Source organism: Leptonychotes weddellii, chromosome 7 (genome assembly GCF_054177405.1).
Source record: "Leptonychotes weddellii isolate Sample4059 chromosome 7, ASM5417740v2, whole genome shotgun sequence".
NCBI classification, from domain to species: domain Eukaryota; kingdom Metazoa; phylum Chordata; class Mammalia; order Carnivora; family Phocidae; genus Leptonychotes; species Leptonychotes weddellii.
In genome coordinates, this window is record NC_138375.1 from 104169511 (window position 1) to 104192095 (window position 22585).

The window sequence follows — 22585 nt, forward strand, 5'->3', positions numbered from 1 at the left end:
TCTTTAAAAAGGTTACAAATGATTTTAACTTTCCCCTGTATCTTTTGCTCAATTTTCTGGTTTTTCTTCTTGACAATGACTATGCATTATTTTTACAGGATCTACCAAAACCAGTATTTTCAATCTTTGCCTCTGTTTTAGATTTTAATCAGCTCTATACGATGATCAGCCAAAGTATTCTCTAAGGTAAAGATCAATACACAATTCTACTTGAACAGAGTTACCACAGAACACTTTCTGAACTTTAGAAAGCATTATCATAATAGGAGCTAGAAATTCTAAAAAGGCTGAACTCAAATCCCAGTTAGAGTATTAAATTTCCTTATTTATAAACTTATGCTGTGGTACTCTTTTAAAATGAGAAAACAGTACAAGGGCAAGAATACACACATGCTTCTTACAGGTCAAATTTTAATGTACCAGGCTTTTTGTTATGTCATGACTCATGAACATGAGCTATCATGTAATATGCCTATAACAATAAATTATATTAAATCTGAACCAACTACAGAAAGGTATACTAGCAGGGTTTTCTTTTATTTTAGAATGTTCTAGTCGGTTATAATGACCAGATCACAGTTCTTACTTTATGTAAAAATCAAGATATAACTAACCAAAAAATAAACAATGCCCTAGGCAGCCAATAATGCAATAATTATGCTATTTACTCTACTGGTTAAGAAGACTGTTATAGTAATTTTATACTTACTCTCTACTACTCCTGGAATTGCTCTATAATGCTGAAACTGGTAGAAGGATTTTTCCAACATGTACTCGGGATTAATTTCTTCTACACGTAGTAAGTTCAAAACCATGTTGTAGGTCAAATGGAAAGCACTATTTAGAGGATCAGCTGAGCCCTAAGAGAAAAAAAAAACATGTCAATGTTGTGATTTTTTTCAAATAAAATTTACATAGATACCTATTAAACTGCTTAATAATCTTTTTAAAGATTTTATTTTTATTTGAGAGAGTGCATGCGCGCACAAGCGGAGGGCAGAGGGAGAGGGAGATGAGCGGGGAGCCCAATGTGGGCTCGATCCCAGGACCCTGAGATCATGACCTGAGCCAAAGGCAGATGCTTAACTGACTGAGTCACCCAGGCATCCCAAAACTGCTTAATAATTTAATCCATGTTGGGCGCCTGGGTGGCTCAGTCGTTAAGCATCTGCCTTCGGCTCAGGTCATGATCCCAGGGTCCTGGGATCGAGTCCCACATCGGGCTCCCTGCTCGGCAGGAAGCCCACTTCTCCCTCTCCCACTCCCCCTGCTTGTGTTCCTGCTCTCGCTATCTCTCTGTCAAATAAATAAATAAAATCTTAAAAAAAAATAATAATTTAATCCATGTTAAGGAATACTATAGAAATGTATTAAGTTCTTTCTTTTAAATGACCAATACAAAGTGATAAATAGTTGATCTTTAGGAAAGTGAAGGGAGAAAGTCCACTAAGAAACAACAGTACTAGTTAAAATACCGTTTACCAAGTATGTTTAGCTCTCTGCCTTCTAGGCACTTGGTAAGATTATACTTTCTGCCCCACCCCCCCATGGATGGGGCAAATAAATTGTAATGATGTGTCACTTTTTGGCCAAGTATTTAATTGCTGGTGTGAAAAGCTATCTTTTCCCTCTGGCACAGTGACTGTTAATGTTCAAGATGGTGGTTTCTCCATCCTCTTGCATCCTTAAGAATAAGCACAACCTCCTCTATAAACCTGCATTGAACAAGAGAAATAAACCTTTAAGTAACTGAGATTTAGGTTTGTTACTGCAGCATAACCTAGTCTGTGCTGACAGAGTACACTAAATTCATTTCAGAACGATATTTAGATAAAAATTAGCACCTTAAAACTCAGCTGCCTGGAGTGATATAAAACTGAAGCATTCCCCACCCGCCGAATTTAGACCATTCTTTATCTACATTATCTGAGTCTCTTAACTCAAACAAAAGACCTTGTGCACAAAGCACCCCTGCTGGGAACCAAAACTATCCCCTCAAGGACTTCCTTGAGCCAGAATGACTCCACTCGACTAATCCCAAAAGGATGAATAACTTAACCTGCAATGCCCACCTGCACATACTCTTTGTCCCACATTTTCCTTATATAAACCTGTGAAGTATTTTCGGCACTTTGGAGACAGTCTTTGAAACACTAGTACTCTGTCTTCCTGGTATTGGCCTGACTGAAATAAATTCCTTTTTTGTTTCACCACCACTTGCTGCTTTTTGAATTTATACCTGCTCTGTTTGGGACCCCCCAGAGCCAGATGCTCTTGCACCTCTATGCCCCAGCTACAATAGGAGAATAACTAAATTCTTGGGAGATGCACGCTGAAATATTTAGAAATTAAGTGTCACAAAGTATGCTTATGTATTTCTAAATGGCACAGTGAAATACACAAATACTCTTAGGGTGGTCAGGGGCTCTTAAATTGAGGTCCACAGACCAACCTGACAGCCTAATTCTAAATGGACACATACACGATTTTATGAGAAGCAGAGCTTTCATCACAGTCTTAAATGAAAGTACTCCTTAACTCCTGAAAAATTAAGAGCCATTCACCTTAGGGGCACAGTTACTAAGTCCCTAAAACCTTGATGTTTATGAACTTTCCTTGAAAATAAGGCCAAAGGGAGATGTGAAGTTAGTATGAAAACCAAATTCTTGGAGGACAGAGGAATTTAAAGACAACTTCAGCTATTTTACAATATTGCAGACGCAGCCCTTACTTTTCTGTTATTTTTTTTGTATTATTACCTCCTCAGAAATTTGGGGCTTCCATATTACCACTGTTTACTTCTAAGCTCAAGCTCTGCTTCTGTATTCTTGATTGCTGTAGCATACACCTCGGAATTTTCAGTTACCTGAAACTCAGCTTGGCATTTTGACGTTGTATCTAAGTGAGCCCAAGATAGTCCCAACCTACATCTGCTGTATTGGTATAATTATTAAAAGCACCCTTTCCACTCCTACAGTAACCTAATTTGGGTGATAAATAATAATAATAATATGGCTAAATTACCTAAAATGAAATTTATCTCTCTTGCTCTTTCCCATTCCTGGGTTTCACCCTTACAAAGATTAATGGTTAGTGAGATTACTGATTTTGTCACCAGCCAGACCCCCAAGCCCTGACCTTTACTGCTTACCTGCTTATACTCTTATGACCTCTGTCCCACAGTCTCCCTTAAGCTCTTCCTTCTAGCTGATCTCTTAAGTGAGGCCTAACATCCTGCGAGGGAAACCGAAACTACCCCTCAAGCAGTAACAACTGCCCTGATGAGGAGCTCCCACACCACCCAGACCAGTCTGAATTCAATCCCAGACTTTCATCTGCACAGATGAATCAAAGGACAGTTACTTTACCTCATTTTAATACGAAAATCTCCGCCAAAGGAAGAACACAAGCTTCGTTTATGTAACATACAGTGTATGTGTAGGCAATGTTTCATTAAGGTGCGTGCCTTATGCCTACTTCCACACATGATGACAAGACTAAATATTCATCCTAACCCTAAATGAAAGGAATCCATTCACCCTTGCTCAAGAATCACAACTTTGGAAGTTATTCCCTATGATCTCCCTATTTGCTGCAAATAAAATCCTTTGTGTGACAACCCCACCTGCTGTAATTTCTGTGGCTCTGCAAGGAGTAAACTTACGATAGTTCAATTTTAATTTGATTAATGGACAATGAAATTAACATTTAAATTCCGATTTAGGTCTTTCTTCTGCTTTATCCCTTTTTAAAATTTTAATCAACCAACGGTTGCAGATTATTTCAATATATCTTAGATCAGTTCTTTTGTTTCTTTACCACTGCCATCATCTACCTCAAAGTTTCATCAAATCTGATCTAGATCACTACAGCTCTAGAAATCAAAATCCAATCCCCACTCCTACCCCAACCCTTTAGGGCTTGCAGCGGGATCCATTTCCTCCATAAAGCCTTAAATCACAATCATCTAGTCTAGAATTATCCCAAATTTTCCTGAATTGGAGTTATTAGGTACTGTGCCATTGAGTCAATGCTGCTCTTGTTCACTGTTCTGTGGCTGATGTAAATAGATTCCCCAAGTTTAAAAATGACCACATCTACTAAGCGTGTGCCAATCACTGTACTAATACTTAAATAAATTTTGAATTCACAATATTCCTAACAAAACTGTCTTAAACAAGAAACAGGTTCAGAGATGTGGAGAGACTTGCCCAGGCTAAAGAGGTAGGAGATAAATTTTACAGCATCCATGGGTTGAAGTTCTCCCAGAGGGCAAATTCAAAATGGAACTTATTTCACATCGCTGTTTTTCAATATTCACATTACTAAAATTATAGGAACCCTCAAATGTTGATCAAGTATTTCTCAACTTATTTTTTTTTAAAGATTTTATTTATTTATTTGACAGAGAGAGACACAGCGAGAGAGGGAGCACAAACAGGGGGAGTAGGAGAAACAGGCTTCCTGCGGAGCGGAGAGCCTGATGCGGGGCTCAATCCCAGGACCCTGGGATCATGACCTGAGCCGAAGGCAGACACTTAACGACTGAGTCACCCAGGCACCCCACTCAACTTTTTATATATTTAATCAGCCAAATTATAAAATTTTTAAATGATATATCAACAGAAAGCCCAAAAGAGGGTCACCTAATATTTAACTTGGAACAACAAAAGCAGCCAGTGCTAAGATTTTAAACTTAAGCTTCATTCTAGAAAAACTTTTAAGGATTCTTTTAGTTGACAAGTTGTTCACTGAAAGCTAGTAAGACAGAGAGCTAAACAGATCAATTTTCCAAAGCAGATTTGTAATACTACCCTTTGAATGCTATTCTACTTCTAATGATTTCTGAAGTTTTAGAGTATATGGTTCATTCAAGAGAGCAGTTTAAAAAACTGCCAGTCTAAATATTTTTGCATTTTGAATCGTTACAATGGAAGACAGAAGCATATGGACAAATGTGAGTCTTCTCAATTCTCCAAAAAAAGGTCCATAAGTAATCTTGAGTACGTGACAGCACTAACTTTAAGAGAATAGGTATGTTCTTCTTAAAGTTCCAAAAGCTTTTAAAAAACCAGTAAAGTCAAAGCTATTTTTCCTTCAAATAAGTTTCATTTTCCTTAGCCATTAAGAATGTAGTTCAGGTTGAAATGAACACACAACTTTCTAGAAGCAGAAAGCCTGTAGAGTCTCTTAGAAGAAGCACTTCATGTCCTGTAAGAAACCATTAAGTTTATTTAATCATTTCAGAAATTATGGAAATAAGCTTATTTTGATAAAACAAATAATAACATGTCCTCAAAGTACTGTGATGGTTTTACATTTTTTTGAAAATATGGGCACTACATTGGAAGGCATATTTCTTCTGGTAATACTGGAGAGATGTAAAAGCTTTCTTAACTGCTGAAGAATAAAAGATGCATTCACCAGTCTTTTTGGAAGGTTATTATAAACACTTTCTGAGTCAACTTTTCATTTAAGCAAACGTTATAATGAATGGATTTTGCTTTTTAGCTCCTGTCAAATATACCCAAAGAACAAACTCCTGTCTTATCTCAAATTCTATGTGAGCTAATAGATGGAAAATCTGTCCATAAATAAAAAGCAACAGATGTAGAGGGACCTAGCTGGCTCAGTCAGAAAAGCATGTGACTCGATCTCAGGGTCATGAGTTCGAGTCCCACACTGGGAGTAGACAATACTGTAAATAAACCAACTTTAAAAAAGGCAATGGATATGAAAGTATTAGATAAACAGACAAAAAGAGGACACTGTAACAATAGCAGAATTGGAAAAGTTGAATAGATTCTTATAATGCTTGGTAGAAAACTAGTCAAGCCAAAGAAGCTAAAGAAAATTATTAAAATATTTTAAATGCAAGATCATTAAATGATTTCCACACACAAATATTTAAGTGTGTGTGTGTGCACGCTGAGATATTAGAAACCTCAACAAATAATCTTTAGTCAACAAGCAATAAACACATGTATTCTGCCATTTTTCTGGCTATGACTACTTAACCTAACAACAGGAAAAATTATTAGATATGACAAACAGATCTGAATTTTACAAATGTACAAAGCATACTAATTATTTTTACATACAATAACATGAATAATCTACATTTTAATTATTATTCGAGAAAATAAATATTCTATTTATTAAAGTCCTATTACTTAAGAGCAAATCTCATTACTGTCGCTTATAAGAAAACAGACCTGATGTTATAATGATGTATTAGTTCATATACTGTATTAAGAAATATGTCAAAAGAACAAAGTGCTTTCAAGCCAAATTCGGTCTGAGCCAGTAAATGAAAAATCTATTTGCATGAGGTACTGAGCAGAAGCAGCACATGGTGGTTAGAAGCATGCACTCTGAAACCAGACTGCGTGACTTTAAAATCAGGATTTGCTATTTAACAACGATATGACTTTTGAAAAATTCTTTAACCTCTGTATGCCTTATTTATTTATAAAACTGAGATAGTAGTAATAATTATTTCAAACCTTAAGACATGTTGAATATTCTATAACTATTAGTTGTTATTTTTCTGAATAAGTTGCCTGCAAATTCTTTAATGATAGCAAAACTACCTGAAAAAATCCTAGAGGACAAAAAAAATAGTAGTACAGTTAGTCTCAATAAAAGAAATGTATCTAGAAATCAAAAAATATAGATACACACATATTTGCTTATATAATTGCAGTATCATCAACAGGTAGGTACTATATCCTTTAAACAAGTCAAACTACACAGCATTCAAAGTGAAAGGTACCATTTCACACTCACTAGGATGATGATTACAACTCAAAAGGACAGATAGTAACAAATGTTAGCTGGAATGCAGGGAAATGAGAACCCTCATACATTGCTGATGACAATGTAAAAATGGTATATAGCTGTTGATGAAAAGCAGTCTAGCAGGTCCTCAAAGGTTACACCTAGAATTATGTATGACCCAGCAATTTCACTCATAGGTATATACCCAAAAGAAATAAAAACATGTTTACATAAAAACCTGTAAAGAAACAATCACAACAGCATTATTCACAACAGCCAAAATGTACAAACAACCTAAATATACATCTGCTGATAGATGGATAAATAACTTGTAATATGTCAACACAATAGAGGAACATTCATCAACAAAAAGCAATGAAGTACTAATACATATTACAAATATGGATGAACCTTGAAAATATTATGCTAAAGAAAAGCCAATACAAAAGATCATGTATTATCTGACTAAATTTATACGAAATGCCTAGAATAGGCAAATCTACAGAGACAAAGAGATTAGTGGTTTGCCTAGGGCTTTGGGGAAAAGGAAGAGTTAGGAAGGAAATGGGGAGTGATAGTTAATGGATATAAAGTTCCTTTTTGGGCTGATAAAAATGTTCCAAAATTGATTGTAATGATGGTGGCAAAACTCTGTGAATATATTAGCAACCATGAAAATGGGTGAACTGTATACAATATGAATTATATCTCAATAAAGCTGTTTTTAAAAATTCATTTAAGAAATGATGGAGAAATCAGAATCCTTGCACACTGATGGTCAGAAAGTAAAATTGTGTAGCCACTATGGAAAACAGTATGGATATCCCACAAAGAATTGAAAACAACAACAACAACAACAACAAAAACTACATATGATCTGGCAATTCTACTTCTGGGTATTTACCCAAAAGAATCAAAACCAAGACACTGGACAGATAATAACACTATGTTCAATGCAGTGCTATTCACATAGCCAAGATGTGGAAACAACCTAAATGTTCATCAATAAGTGAATGGATTTAAAAAAAAAAAAAAATGTGGTATATACAGACAATGGAATACAATTCAGCCTTAAAGAAAATTCTGCAATATGTGACAACATGAACTTTGAGGACACTACGCTAAGTGAAATAAACTAGTCACAGAAAGACTAATACTGCATGATTCCACTTATATGAATTTTCTAAATAGTCAAATTCAAGGAATCAAAGACTAGAATGGTGGTTGCCAGAGACTGAGGAGAGATATAAAAGGGTCGTTACTAATTAAAGGTCATAAAGTTTTAGTCAAGCAAGATAAATAAGATCCAGAGATATGATGTATGACATTTTACCTACAGTCAACAATAACATATTTTATAATTTAAAAATCTGTTGAGGGTAGATCTCATGTTAAGTGTTCTTACCACAATAAAATTTTTGAAATAAAAGACAACAGAACTTTTACACTTAACAGGTACAGTTTACATTCAGAAACGTCAAGTAAATAGAATGAAATATCTGTACTAAGGAAACCAGAAGCTATCATTAAAATATTACCTCCTACTATTGGCAACCTGACTCAACTTTTTCCACACATAGAGCACAAGGAAAGAAAAACAGTGTTTATTATATCTGGCACAATTTGAAGACCAAAAATACCAATTTTCAATCTTGTGTCATTTTCTTTACATGAAGAACTAAAGTTACATGGACACTTAAAAATAGGTTTCCAAGTGTTAATCTTTAAAAGTGAAAATAAGACACCATATGATCATTATGAATATGTACAGACAAGCTTTGTCTTTACCCACATTAACCATCTATTTTAAAAAACGTACACTTTTATTTTTGCTTTAGCATACCAGACTTCCCACAACCATATCTCAAATTCTCCTTGCAGTTCCCAAGTCTTTGAAACTGAAGAGTCTGTTTCAGAGATATTGACCTATGTAGGACTTAACATGTTTTGGAGCTCTTTAGCTAATGATCTGGCAGTTAAATTTGTAATTAATTTTTTAAAAGATTTTGTTTATGTATTTGAGAGAGCGAGCAAGCGAGCACGAGCAGGGGGGAGAGGGAGAAGCAGACTCCCTGCTGAGCAGGGAGCCTGATGTGGGACTCAATCCCAGGACCTTGGGATCATGATCTGAGCTGAAGGCAGACGCTTAACCGACTGAGCCACCCAGGCACCCAACTTTTAAATAATGTTAAGTTTCCCATCTTACCAAGAGTTTTCTCTAGGACTTTGTTTTAAAAACTTCTTACTGCATGGAGAAGAAGGAAAGCAACCAGGCCAAACTTCCCTGAAAAGCTCTCCAAAACAAAACAAAAATAAAACCCTTAAAACAATCTGAAAAACAGTATTAAACAAGCAAAATGGACAGGCTAATTTGAAATAAAGCTTAAAAATCTGAATTAATTTATTGGGATATTTATGATCCAAATAGGCAGTATTAGAATGGCAGATTGTAGAATTAATTAAGCTATCTGGGCTTGCAAAGGTAGAGGAAGATAACTGCCCAAAACACTGATATCATGTGCCCTACTTCCTATTATGATAGGGGAAGACCAATTTGTTCAGTAGAGAAGGCAGTTATAGAGATTGTCGTAAATTTGGAGGGCAAAGTAAACATTTCTGCCCTCTCTGGGGATCTTTACATGCCCTTCATCTCATGAGTTACGCTTCACTTATTACAACAGAAAGTAGGGTACAAAATATCAGCACTTTGTGCAGTTACCCTCTTCTACCTTTCAAGCCTAGATAGTTTAATTAACTCGTCTACTTAGATATCTGAACTGACACAACTAATTTCAAAGTGGCTCCTGAAGTATGTGTCTCAAATTGCTGGTGAGAGCACAGAATCTTAACTCGGTTACCTTAAGTAGTTGTTTTCCGATCGTTGGGCTCATCTTTTCATCCACCATAAGAATTACAATTCCTCTATCATCCATTCCCCTCCTTCCAGCTCGACCAGACATCTGAATGTATTCACCAGAGGAAATCTGAGTGAAGATAATTAAAAATCCAGAGTTTAGGAGAAAACCTTGTGAAAAATATATTCTTAAATTTTTATCACAAAATACATAAGCACAAGTTATATATTCCAAAAAAGGAAATATGACTAAAAACATCAACTTTTAGGGGTTTAAGTAAAAACACAAAAATGCAAAAACACTTAAGAATAATGTTATAAAACTAAATTTTAGCTCCAAAATGATCAAATACACCAAAGGTACAGGGAAGACTGTTAATTCACTGACATAAAATATCTTTGAGCCAGATGTTCTGGAAAACACTAAAGCAAAGAAGGAGTCAAACTCTACAAAATACCAATTCTGACTTGATCGTAATAGACTTTCTTAATTTGCAAAATGAGATTAATATAAAATAAACATTTTTATTTTTAAAGTCCAATTCTCTTATTTTCTTGGTATACATCCCTGGAGTTCAGTAGAGACCATTCATCACTAAGAAGAACCTAGTCAAAAAAGATTAGTAAGCCTTTTCAGGGTGACATTCAACCACTAAGACACTGGGAAAAAGTTTTTTTTTTAAGATTTTTTGTTTATTTATTTGAGAGAGGGAATGAGATAGAGAGAGAGAGCATGAGAAGGGGGAGGGTCAGAGGGAGAAGCAGACTCCCTGCCAAGCAGGGAGCCCGATGCGGGACTCGATCTCGGGACTCCAGGATCATGACCTGAGCCGAAGGTAGTGGCTTAACCAACTGAGCCACCCAGGCGCCCCGACACTGGAAAAAGTTTTATCTGTAAGTGCTTCTGTACTATTCTCTGATGGAAAGGGTCCACAGTTTTCAGATTCCCAAAAAATATTTGACACAAGAAGGTTAAGCTACAAGAATGCGTATTACTGACAGCATCAAAAACAGACATAACAACCTGGGAGAAACAAAGGCACTAGAAAAAACAACAACAAAAAAAGCTAAACCTAAAAAAAGATCTGAAAAGAACATTTCAAAAAGGCAATGCAATAGAACCTCAAAAGGGCCCAAGGGCATCATTACAACATTATGGCACGTTATGGCTTTTAGGTTTAATAATATGATATTGAATCATCAAGAAAAGTCTGCTTTCTTAAATTCAATTATCCACTATACTCTGCAGACTTACTCAAGGTCCTGAGGACGCCAAGAAGCATGTAAAGTCACAAAAGACTTATTTACTTATTTTCTTATGGCATCAATTTTATTCGGAGAATTAAGTAATTTTAAACTGATAGATAATATAAAGATTTTTATATAAAACATAAAACTTAACTGTTATAAACAGGAATCACATTCTACATGAATTAAATTATTAAAAGTTCAATTTTAAAAAGTTACAGGTTACAGAAAATTTTTGAAGACTATGTAAAAATTTCTAAAGAGAAATGGCAGCTGCCTCACTGTACTTATATTTCTCTTTTGTATAGCATCCAATACATTTTCAAATAAAACAAATCAAGAAAAAATGCTTTGCCTTTACAATTCTACCATGAGTGCTTTTCAGTATTTTGATGATTAGTAATTACTGCCAGCAACTTCTCTTGAGTACAAAAGGATCACCACTTTCAAGGATTAGATTAACTGTATATAGCTGACTACTTAGAAATTTCTCCCAATGCCAGTTTAACCGAGTCTTTGCCTTGCACTGGATACTCAAAGTAGAAATCTACCTGCTTTCACCCCTGTGAAGCTCTACTGTCTACCTAGTAAATACCCATGTGCTGTTGTTTCTCAGTTTCAGGACTGCCTTCTCCAATGAAGCCCTCCTTCCATGACCCCTTTTATACAAGTGACTTTTCTTATGCTTTATCCATCTGTACATGCTTCTCAGAATCATTAATGCAACATTTTATTGCACATCTGTCAATTTTCATCTGCTACTAAGTTTCTTTAGAGATTGGGTTTAACTTTAACAAAGTTTAAATTTGGTAACTGTTTACTGAATGGGTTATTGACTCTGGATTAAGAATTTACTTTCTACCCAAATTCACTGTTTTACCCATGATTCCAACTTTCTCTCCCTTTCTTCTGCCTTAGAAAAGATATTATGTGCAAACCTGTTAAAACTTCTATTTTCAACCTGAAAGATAAAATAGTGAGCTGCAACTGGAGCCACTGTAGATTTGGTGCCTTAAATAGCCTAAACTTAAAGAAATGAACACTCTAGATATATTTAAGATGCTTTAAAGCACTCATAAATCATCTGCACACTTAACCCTCATCATCAAACTCTTTCACCAAAGGAGATTTTTGTTTTTGGGTTAGCCAAACCCAACCCCCCTCCAAAACCAAAACCAAAAAAACCCTAATGGATAGAAATGACGGATCTAAAATTAAACCTTGATGAACTTGTTTATTGGTTCAGGTACAAGTTCTTTACTATTTAGAACTGAAAATCTCAAAGATTATGTAAGCCCAAATCACGTTAGGTAAAACAAGTAAAAATTATTCCAATTATATTAATTATTTTACTTACCCATCGGAAATCTTTCCCATCAAATTTCCGGGCATTCGTAAATAAAACAGTTCTAGCTGGCATATTAATTCCCATAGCAAAAGTCTCTGTGGCAAATAAGGCCTAAATAATTAAATAATTATATGATTAAACATGTATTTTATTAAGCTGAAAAACTAGTTTTGTACTTTAAGTATAAACAAAACATTAATTTTAAAATTAGTTGTTAATGAGACTGCAAAAATAACATGCTAGTTCCAGATATAATTCAGTATTGACATATAAAATTACTAAATAATATCTAATGTCCCTTGCATCCCAGAAATTTTTTAATTCAGGAAAAATAGTCTTTCTTAAATTCTAGTGGCAGTACCTTAAAGAGGATACTACTGATCTAATGTACAAAGCATGAGGCTGTAGATTACTTTTCTAAACACAGAAGGTCGTATTTCCTGGCTTTTTGCCTGATGATGCAACAGTTTTAGAGCTACCCTGAGGATCTCTGAGGGGAGAACAGAATCAGTGGCTAAGTTCACTTGTAAGACTTTACCAACAAGAAATCGACCACACAAAAAACTGGCTTAAGCACACAAAGTAAAATCACTGAAGTACTATTAATCTAAATTTTCACCAGTAGGAAAGAAGATAAAAACATCTTTTATTTCATCAACTCAATAGAAAGCTATTCACCTACTAAAAAGAATGAAAAGCTACATATATGACAAAATTGGATTGTAACATGGGTAGTATAATTTTTTGTTTACAAAATAAGTATTATTTGTATGTTTGCTAGTGGGTATTCCTGAGAAGTGAAGAGGAATGATGGTCTTTCATTTTTTACTTTATTTACAATTGTTCTATTTGACTTTTACCACCACCAAGTATCACTTAAATTTTTAAGAAAAGATTCTTTAAAATGAGCCTCAACAGTAATCTGATGAGATCGGGCGCGTTCAGGGTGGTATGGCCATAGACGAGCCTCAACAGTAATCTATAAAGGAACATCAAGAGGGCCTTATCAGGACCTAGGTAGAAATAGTGACCAATTCTTGATCTAAAATATCTCAAGTTTGTTCTTTAAAGTGAGTAAATTTCTTTTAAATATTCTATTTAGTGCTCAGATTCTCATAATATCTGATTTTTAAAATTCTAACCTGATTTTTAAACATAAAATCATTTGTAAATCATATATAGGCTTATAACTACATTTTGAAGTAGTTTCCCATTTTTAATACCCCATTTCTGGGTACAGACATCAACATAAGCTTTAAAATTAAATTAGACTCTCTGCGGTTTAAATTAGCACATCCTAAAAAACGCTCTTTTATAACTACCGGCAATTCTCCTTGTCTTCTCTAATCGTTTTAATCTGTATACAGACAGGAGTCCACTCAGAATCAACTCCACTTTTGAAAATTAAACAGCACCTTCTCCAAATTCCACACTGTACAGTGTTACCATTTCTTACTTTAACTATAGGAAAGGAACCCAATGATATTTTACCTACAGCCCAAAATGTATGAAGTATAACACGATACATAAAAATCAACTTGTTGGGGCACCTAGCTGGCTCAGTCAATAAAACATGCACCTCTTAATCTCAGGGTTATGAGTTCACAGCCCATGTTGGGTGTGGAGCCTCCTTAAAAAAAAAAAATAATTTTCAAACTATTCATACAACACAATTCTAAGGCATAATAAATAAAATCATACCTTTATCAATCCTTCAGAAAAGAGAATTTCTATAGTTTCTTTCAAAATAGGAAGTAAACCACCATGGTGAATACCAATCCCTCGCTTCAAAAGAGGAAGTACATGTTCAACCTGTGATTGAAATATTGTTTATTTTTCAGTGATGTACAGAAAAGGGAAAGAGAAAATGTTAAACTAACCAAACCAAGAAAAATGGGCAATAAAAAGCTGTTTAAAGAAATGTTATAACTTTTTCAGAATAAAAGCAAAAACCAAACCCATATTCCCACAGATTATTAAACTCAAAATAATCCTGTCCTAGCTTTCCTTAATATGATATACTTTAAATAATAAAATTCATATATGCACTGCTGCCTCATTCAAATTCTCCAGCATCACTTCATCTCCCCAAATACAAATAGAAATGAGGGCAAAGTATGCATCTACACAAAATAAACTTAATACTAGCCAGCTCCAACTAAAAACAAGTAAGTATAAAGCATACGTCACATAAATATGTACTTCATCTAAAAACAAATGAATTACTAAGGAATTCATCCTCATTAACACATTATCAAATGCCATTACATGTCTACTATTAGAACTGTGCTAGGATAACAAAGATGTGTAAAGACATGCCTTAGCCCTCAAATATTAATAATTCAGCTGGAAAGAAAAATTACAAGAAAATTTTCCAAGTTAAATAGTATTTTAAACACTGAGAAACATGCTGTTGCATTTTTATCATAAATCCTTTATATATCAGAGTAATCATTTGTAAGCAGAGTATAACCTCCCACTTCCTTTTCACAAAACAGAATTTTCATGTCTTAGGTCACTACAGTAGTTTTCAGGTTTGGATGCACATTAGAATCATCTGGAGAGCTTTTGAAAGATTCTAATGACCACAATACACACCTGACCAATTAAATCAGAACCTCTGGGAGTGGTACCCAGTCATCAGTATATTTTAGAAATCGCCAAGCAATTCCAAAAGTCGAAGGAAAAATTCTCTGGATTAAAAGCAGAGTAGACATTAAATTCCTCACTAAACACATGATTTTCATTAGGTATTCTGTTTGGTAGACTTATGAATTAAATTTAGTGACTTTGGGGTGCCTGGGTGGTTCAGACAGTTGAGCGTCTGACTTCTTTTTTTCAAAGATTTTATTTATTTATTTGAGAGAGAGGGAGAGAGAGCACAAGCAGGGGGAAAGGGCAGAGGGAGAGAGATAAGCAGATTCTCCACTGAGCAGGTAGCCTGACATGGGACTAGATCCCAGGACCCTGTGTCGGGTGCTGAGCGTGGAGCCTGCTTGGGGTTCTTTGTCTCCCTCTCCCTCTGCCCCTCCCCTGCTCACACACACTCTCTCGAAAAAAAAAAAAAAAAAAGAAAAAAGAAATTTAGTGACTTAAAATTAGTAATTTTGTAGTATTAGGAACAGAAGCAATAATTTCCAGACCATGTTAGCTTTCAGAGAAGAATTCCCTTAGGCAGCACATCTTTCCTCTTGTCACCTTTTCAGAAATTTAAAAAATAAATCAAGGTATCATTTTAGTGTACAATGCAACATATTTATTGCAGTGTGTAAACAATGCAATATATAGTAACAAAACCGAGAAATGCAAAGTAAAAATATGCTATCACACTTAATATCCACATTTTACTTAGTGACACTAAACAAACCTGAGGGAGTTTTTTATCTTCATCAGACAAGCAGTCAATGGCATTACTGAATACTTCTTCAACCATCTTCTTTTCTTCATCTAAGAAAAAATTCAAGGGTACATAAATATCTAAGTGAATCAGTGATACCAAGCTTCACAGATTGCAAAGAATGTAAGTTTATAAAGAATAACAGTAGAGTTAGTATTTAAAACAGAAGGCAAAATAGATAAAAATTACTGTTTAATAAAATTCACTGCCTTTCAAAACATATCTAACAGAATTCATCCATGAATAAAAGTATTATCTTATAAAATTAACAAAAACTATACTAAGTGCCATACATCTAACAATTACAGATCACAGGGATAATTTTTATCCATTATTGAGGAAAGTGAGATTTATAGCAAATAATGGAGGCTGCTATTAACTGTTAGAGGAGCAATGTCAAACAAAGCCTATGTTCTTAACTATTATACTGCCTTCTTGTATAACATCTATTAAATTATAGGTAGTCAATAAATATTTGTTCAATTAATCAATATATGACCTTGTAACATTAAGCAAATGCAGCACTGGTAGTTAAACATTTTTTTTTTTTAAGATTTTATTTATTTACTTGACAGAGAGAGACAGCGAGAGAGGGAACGCAAGCAGGGGGAGTGGGGGAGGGAGAAGCAGGCTTCCCGCTGAGCAGGGAGCCCGATGCGGGGCTCGATCCCAGGACCCTGGGATCATGACCTGAGCCGAAGGCAGACGCTTAACGACTGAGCCACCCAGGCGCCCCATGCAGCACTGGTAGTTATAAGGAAACATGTCTAAGCAGAGCAATTCACTCAATTAAAAAATAAAATATTACTAACTTTAGGAGTTTATGTGGAATATCTGTTTTTACTTTGCTCATGGATAAGTAAAAAGTAGCTCTAAAATGCATGGGTTTAATTCTGTGCCTTGATAATGAAACCAACACAACTGCCATTTGATTTTGGATGACTGAGGATATTATTTACTTCTCATTATACAGAATTACATACATAAAAAGATAAATTGAATAATAAATGGGTATAATATAGTAAAGTATGCCGAATTAAAAAAAAATAAAATAAAAAAATAAAGTATGCCGAATTTTTGGATAGGCTAGCTGTGTGACTTTAAGTGAGTTACACTCACAGATAATATGTGGGAAAAATTTATTAATTTAATACAAGTTATCTTACTTTATTTAAAAGGTTATACCACAATTAGGTAAAGGGCAGGTCTTCCTGGTTTGGATTTTTAGAAAAATGAAGTATAGTACTTTCTATACAGAAAGTGATCTGACCAAGTAACCTAGCCTTAAGTCGTCACACAGAGAGCCACAGTAATAAAGGCAGTAACAAAGGAGCTTATGGCAATGAAGTACAAGAGGGTATGATCCTAATATTTTTCAGTAGGGATCTTCGGATTTTACACAAAGCAATGTACTTATACCTTCCAATAAAACAAAAGGAAAAGAAGAAAATGATAAAACAAGGTCCTAAAACTTTTACAAATGTAATGAGTACATTACTGTAACTATAATGTGAACTACATATCCTAGCAATACATAATAGATTAATCACAACAGATTAATCTTCTAACTAAAATATATTTATATTTATTTTCATATAACATTAAAACTATATTGAAATTATATAGTACCTGTGTTAAAATCTAATTTGGTCATCTGAAGTGCATAGGCTTCACAGTCCTTTTTACTGAAACTGAAAATAATTACAGGTTGAAAATTTCTTTCCATAATCATCTTCACAATCTTGAACACATTCGATGGTCCTGCAAAAACAATATATAAACCATACCCCAAAATTAACTCAAAATGGATTATAGACCTAAATATAAAAATCTTTAACTATAAAACTCTTAAAAACTATAGAAGAATAAATCTCCATGATTTGTTATTAGACAAAGTATTCTTAGGTATGATACCAAAAGCACAAGCAACAAAAAGAAAAAAAAAATCAGATAAACTGGATTTCATCAAAATTAAAAACTTTGGTACTTCAATAGACACCAACAATAAAGGGAAAAGACAACCTTTATCCACAGAATGGGAAAAAGGTAAGGGTCTACTATTCAGAGTATAGGAAGAATTCTTACAACTCAACAACAACAAAAAAAGACAATTTCATTTTTAAATGGGGAAAAGATTTGAATAAGTATTTCTCCCAATAAGATACACAAATGGCCAATAAGCACATGAAAAGATACATCACTAGCCATGAGAAAACTGCAAATCAAAACCACACTGAGATACCGGTTCATACCACTAGGATGACTATATTCAAAGAGACAGATTACAGTGAGTATTGGCAAGGATGTGGAGGAAATGGAAATTTCATACCCTCCTGATGGGAATGTAAAATGGAGCTGCCACTTTGGAAAATAATCTGGCAGTTATTCAAAAGTTTAAACATAGAAATACCATGACTCAGCAGTTCCAAAGCTAGGTATACATTCAATGAGAAAAGAAAACATACGTTTACATAAAAACTGGCAGAATACAAATATTTACCACAGCATCATTCACAAGAATCAAAAAAGAGAAATCACCCAAATGTTCAATAACTGATGAATGGATAAATGTGATACATTCATTTAATAGAACATTATTTGATTATGAAAGGAATTAAGTACTAACACATGCTTTAACATGGATGAACCCTGAAAACATGCTAAGTGAAAGAAGCCAGTTGCTAAAGACCACACAAATTATGATTCCATTTATATGAAAGGAAAATAGAGACAGAAGGTAGATTAGTGATTGTATAAGGCTGAGGGGCAGGGGAAGAGGTTAGGAGAAATGAAGACTAACTGCTAGTGGGTAAAGGATTTCTTTTTGAGTTGATGCAAATGTTCTGGAATTAGAGAGTAGTTGCACAAGTTTGTGGAATACACTAAAATACACTGAATTATACACTTAAAATGGTAATTTTTATGGTATATGAATTATATCTCAAAAAAAATTGTGATGGTTGCATAATTCTGTTAATATAGTAATAACCATTAAATTGTATACTTTAATGGATAAATTGTATAGTACATGAATTATATCTCAACCAACGTCATATATGAAAAAGAAATAAACCTTTATTTATCCAATTTTATCTTATATTATCTAGAGCTTTATATACCTTCTTGAGGGGAAAAGTGAACAAAGTTCCACATTACCTTTTGTTCCTCCTTTCCGCCCCTTCTGATCTCCTTTTGCCAAATCACCAGCATCTCGAAGTACTTGCATTGCAGTATTAAAATTATCTTCTCTGAAGTCACCCTGGAATCAGATATTTTTCTATGTAACCTAATATTTAACCACAATCCAAACATTTTTCATACCTCAAAACAAAGCTTCCTCAAAATAAAAATAATGTGATAATTGTTACAAAGGTCACTGAAATAGTTAAAAAATGTGTATAATAGGTAATAAAAGGTAGAGATATTAAAACTGGGAAAAGCAAAACATAAGATATCTGAAACATGTCCCAAGTACCTATTCTTCAGGCATTTTAAAACACTAGAAAAGAAGAAGGAAAAAAAAAAAAACTGGGAAAGAAGAAAAATCTTAATTTATGCATAAGAAAAACACAAGTCTTAAATATAATTTCTGAAATAAAAATACACACAAGCCCAATAATTCTGGACCATAAAACTACTTAAGAAAAAAAATGGACTTCTACCATTCTACTTCAGTTTCAGGAAAAATAGGTATGAACAACTAAGGATGACATTATAAGGTAAGAACCACAGTTAGTCCCGGTGATGGCTATTAAGGAGGGCACGTATTACAATGAGCACTGGGTGTTATACGCAAATAATGAACCATGGAACACTACATCAAAAACAAATGAAGTACTATATGGTAAGTAACATAACATAAAACAAAAATGAATAAATAATCACAATTACTCCCTTACATTTTCATCAACCACAAGGTGCAGGCCATCTCCCCCTGCTGGAAAAATGTAGTGCTGCAATGGAGTGGGCCGATAATCTGTGTAAATTACATGACAAGGCTGTAAAAAAAAAAAAAAAAAGAAAAGAAAAACAATTAAACACATAATTTTATTTCTTCAAAATAATACTGTGTATTTAACCTACCTAAAAGACCTTGGGGAAATAAACTTTTGAATTCAACATTTCAAAAACAGAAAAAACTTAAAAATTTTTAAAAACCAGGCAAGAGAAAAATGTGGAAAAATTATGTCTATCGAATTATACTACCATCTATTCAATTTTATCAATTCCCTAATCAGGGCCAAATACATGATGTGAGTTTCAACAGTGATCTTGGATTCATACCCTAGAACTGTGATGCCATAATTAAAGAAGATGCCTGTTCCTACACAGCAGTAGTATGGTAATACAGAATGCTCCCTCAAGTAAAATGGGATTTTTTTGCCCCACAAAGGGTTTTCAAAGCTTTACTAAATCAGCAGGTTGATCTAGCTCCTCCAGAAGATCAAATAGGTTTCTATCCTACAGAAGCAACATAGATGTTACAAAAATGCCATCGGAGAGCTTATAAACAGATAACGGTTTGTAAGAATACCGGTATAAAGGAAAAATAAGGGCAGGAAAATAAAACCAAGAATAAGTTTAGTACAAATGAACAAATGCTTGTTATGACGTGCTATGCTGCTGCTAAAGTTGGACTACAAAAACAAAAGGGAAACACAGTCAGTAAAAAGGCTGACTGTGTTAACATAAGAATCAAATCACATGCTCAGGAGATGTACAGCTTTTTCCTGGTACTGAGGTCTTAGAGAAATTCTCTATTATAAGGCCTCATTCTACGAGGAAATGCAGTAGTTTCCAAACCTGGCAAATCATCAGGATCAACTTAGGAGCTCTTAAAAGTTAGCTCTTACAAGCCCCTACTCTCAGAGATGTTGATATATTGGGTTTTAAGATGGCGCTCAGAGGGTTCTAGAGGGGAGGGGGGTGGGAGGATGGGTTAGCCTGGTGGTGGGTACTGAGGTGGGCACATTCTGCATGGAGCACTGGGTGTTATGCACAAACAATGAATCATGGAACACTTCATCTAAAACTAATGATGTAATGTATGGGGATTAACATAAGAATAAAAAATTAAAAAAAAGATGGCGCTCAGAAATACACACTTGTAAAAAGCTAATCAGGTGATTTTGATAAGCTTGCACTTGATGTGAGAAGTAGTTTCACATTAAAATGTCTTCTTAATTCTAGGTGGCATCAAGAACAAAGTATAAAATATAGTAAAGCCAACTTATAATATTTTAAATATTGAAGACATCAAAAAGAAAGAAAATACCTGCTTATGTAAATGGCAAATCCATTCAGCAAACTGTCGGGCATTTGGAATAGTAGCCGAAAGAAACACATAGTGGACATTGTCAGGAAGCAAAATAATAGTTTCTTCCCATACAACACCACGCTCTGGGGGAGGAAAAAAAAAAAAAAAAAAAAAAATATATATATATATATACACACACACACACACACACACACACACCTTGGAATTCAGGGTCACTTTATTAACAAGTAATCTGAAATTATTATCTCTCAAGCTCAATAATTAGAAATGCAGACCACTTTACACAAAGATATTTTTAGCCATAGACCCTCAATGAAAACTACTTTAATTCCTACCATGAATTTATCCAATAGATAGTAGACTAAACCACTAATGTACTCTGAAACAATAGCCTGCAAAGAGCAGTTCCAGACTGAATACTACTCACACAGCAAAACAAGAGTCCCATGACAATGTAAATAGTATTTCCAACTCACTTTGAGAAACAAAAGTTAATGGCTTGTAAAAAGTTACAGAAACAAAATTTAAAGACACACATTACTATACCATATAGCATCTTTCAGCCAAATTACCCTCATGATTTCTAGACATGAAAGATAGATTTGATGAGCAGCAAAACTATGCCAGTTTTTATTTAAATGGAAAAAACTAGAAAAATCAATTGGAGAGTTTCCCCCTAAAATAAAAAATCAATACAGGATTCCTGATTTTAAAACCAAAAGAGCTCCAGTCAGAATTTTATGAATTCGAAAGGGGTGAAATGTTTAAAGGGTAAATGATTTCATAAATTATTATTACTTTCACTATAAATAGAGGTTAACTCAGTGCTTTAGTTTAAATAAAAACTGAGTTTTGGGGCGCCTGGGTGGCTCAGTTGTTAAGCATCTGCCTTCGGCTCAGGTCATGATCCCAGGGTCCTGGGATCGAGCCCCACATTGGGCTCCCTGCTCGGCAGGAAGCCTGCTTCTCCCTCTCCCACTCCCCCTGCTTGTGTTCCCTCTCTCACTGTCACTTTCTCTGTGTTAAATAAATAAAATCTTTAAAAAAGTAAAAAAATAAAAAAAAAAAATAAAAACTGAGTTTTAAGTGTGTACATGTTAAACATTTAACTTTTAAATGTTAACATTAGTCTTCCCAGTTCCACTCAAAATTCCAAGTATACTTACTTTTGCTTACAGTAGTGTAATAGCTCAAGTAAAAGGCTATTTTTTTCTCATTTGTATTTCATAATCCCTATTTCATATATTTTTTTTACCATAAACCTACATTTCTGAGTTTTTAAAAACTAAAATACTAATAAAAATCAAGTTAACTCTAAGCTAAAAGCTTTAAAAATGTAACACTTATTTTGGAAAGTTCTCTATTAAAAGCAAACTAGCTTTAGGGTACCTGGATGGCTCAGCTGGTTAACCGTCTGCCTTGGGCTCAGGTCATTACCTCCGGTCCCAGGTCAAGCCCAGCATCAGGCTCCCTGCTTAGCTCTTCCTCTCCCTCTGTCCCTCTACCCTGCTCACTCATGCTCTCTCTCTCTCTTCCAAATAATAAATAAAAATCTTTATTTGTATTTTCTCACCCAGAGTTACTATTTAAAAAGCTGCAGTTAAATGAGATGATATAGTTTCCCACAATTTAGTTTACCAGAACTCTAGCCACATGAATACTGAAAGCAAAATTTAACAA

The 22585-nt window shown here is 34.4% G+C and overlaps 1 protein-coding gene across 1 annotated transcript in view; it reads right to left on the reverse strand.

Annotated features, from left to right (window-relative positions):
- Nucleotides 1-22585, reverse strand: part of MTREX (Mtr4 exosome RNA helicase) — a gene marked incomplete at its 5' end in the record, with an annotated part of 98825 nt that overhangs the window by 62401 nt on the left and 13839 nt on the right. Inside the window, 9 exons of the mRNA XM_081825773.1 lie at nucleotides 710-860; nucleotides 9639-9764; nucleotides 12240-12341; nucleotides 13932-14042; nucleotides 15598-15677; nucleotides 17257-17388; nucleotides 18784-18886; nucleotides 19527-19625; nucleotides 20903-21027. Of these exons, the coding sequence (XP_081681899.1) occupies nucleotides 710-860; nucleotides 9639-9764; nucleotides 12240-12341; nucleotides 13932-14042; nucleotides 15598-15677; nucleotides 17257-17388; nucleotides 18784-18886; nucleotides 19527-19625; nucleotides 20903-21027 (1029 nt within the window). The remainder of the gene's footprint in view (nucleotides 1-709; nucleotides 861-9638; nucleotides 9765-12239; nucleotides 12342-13931; nucleotides 14043-15597; nucleotides 15678-17256; nucleotides 17389-18783; nucleotides 18887-19526; nucleotides 19626-20902; nucleotides 21028-22585) is intronic.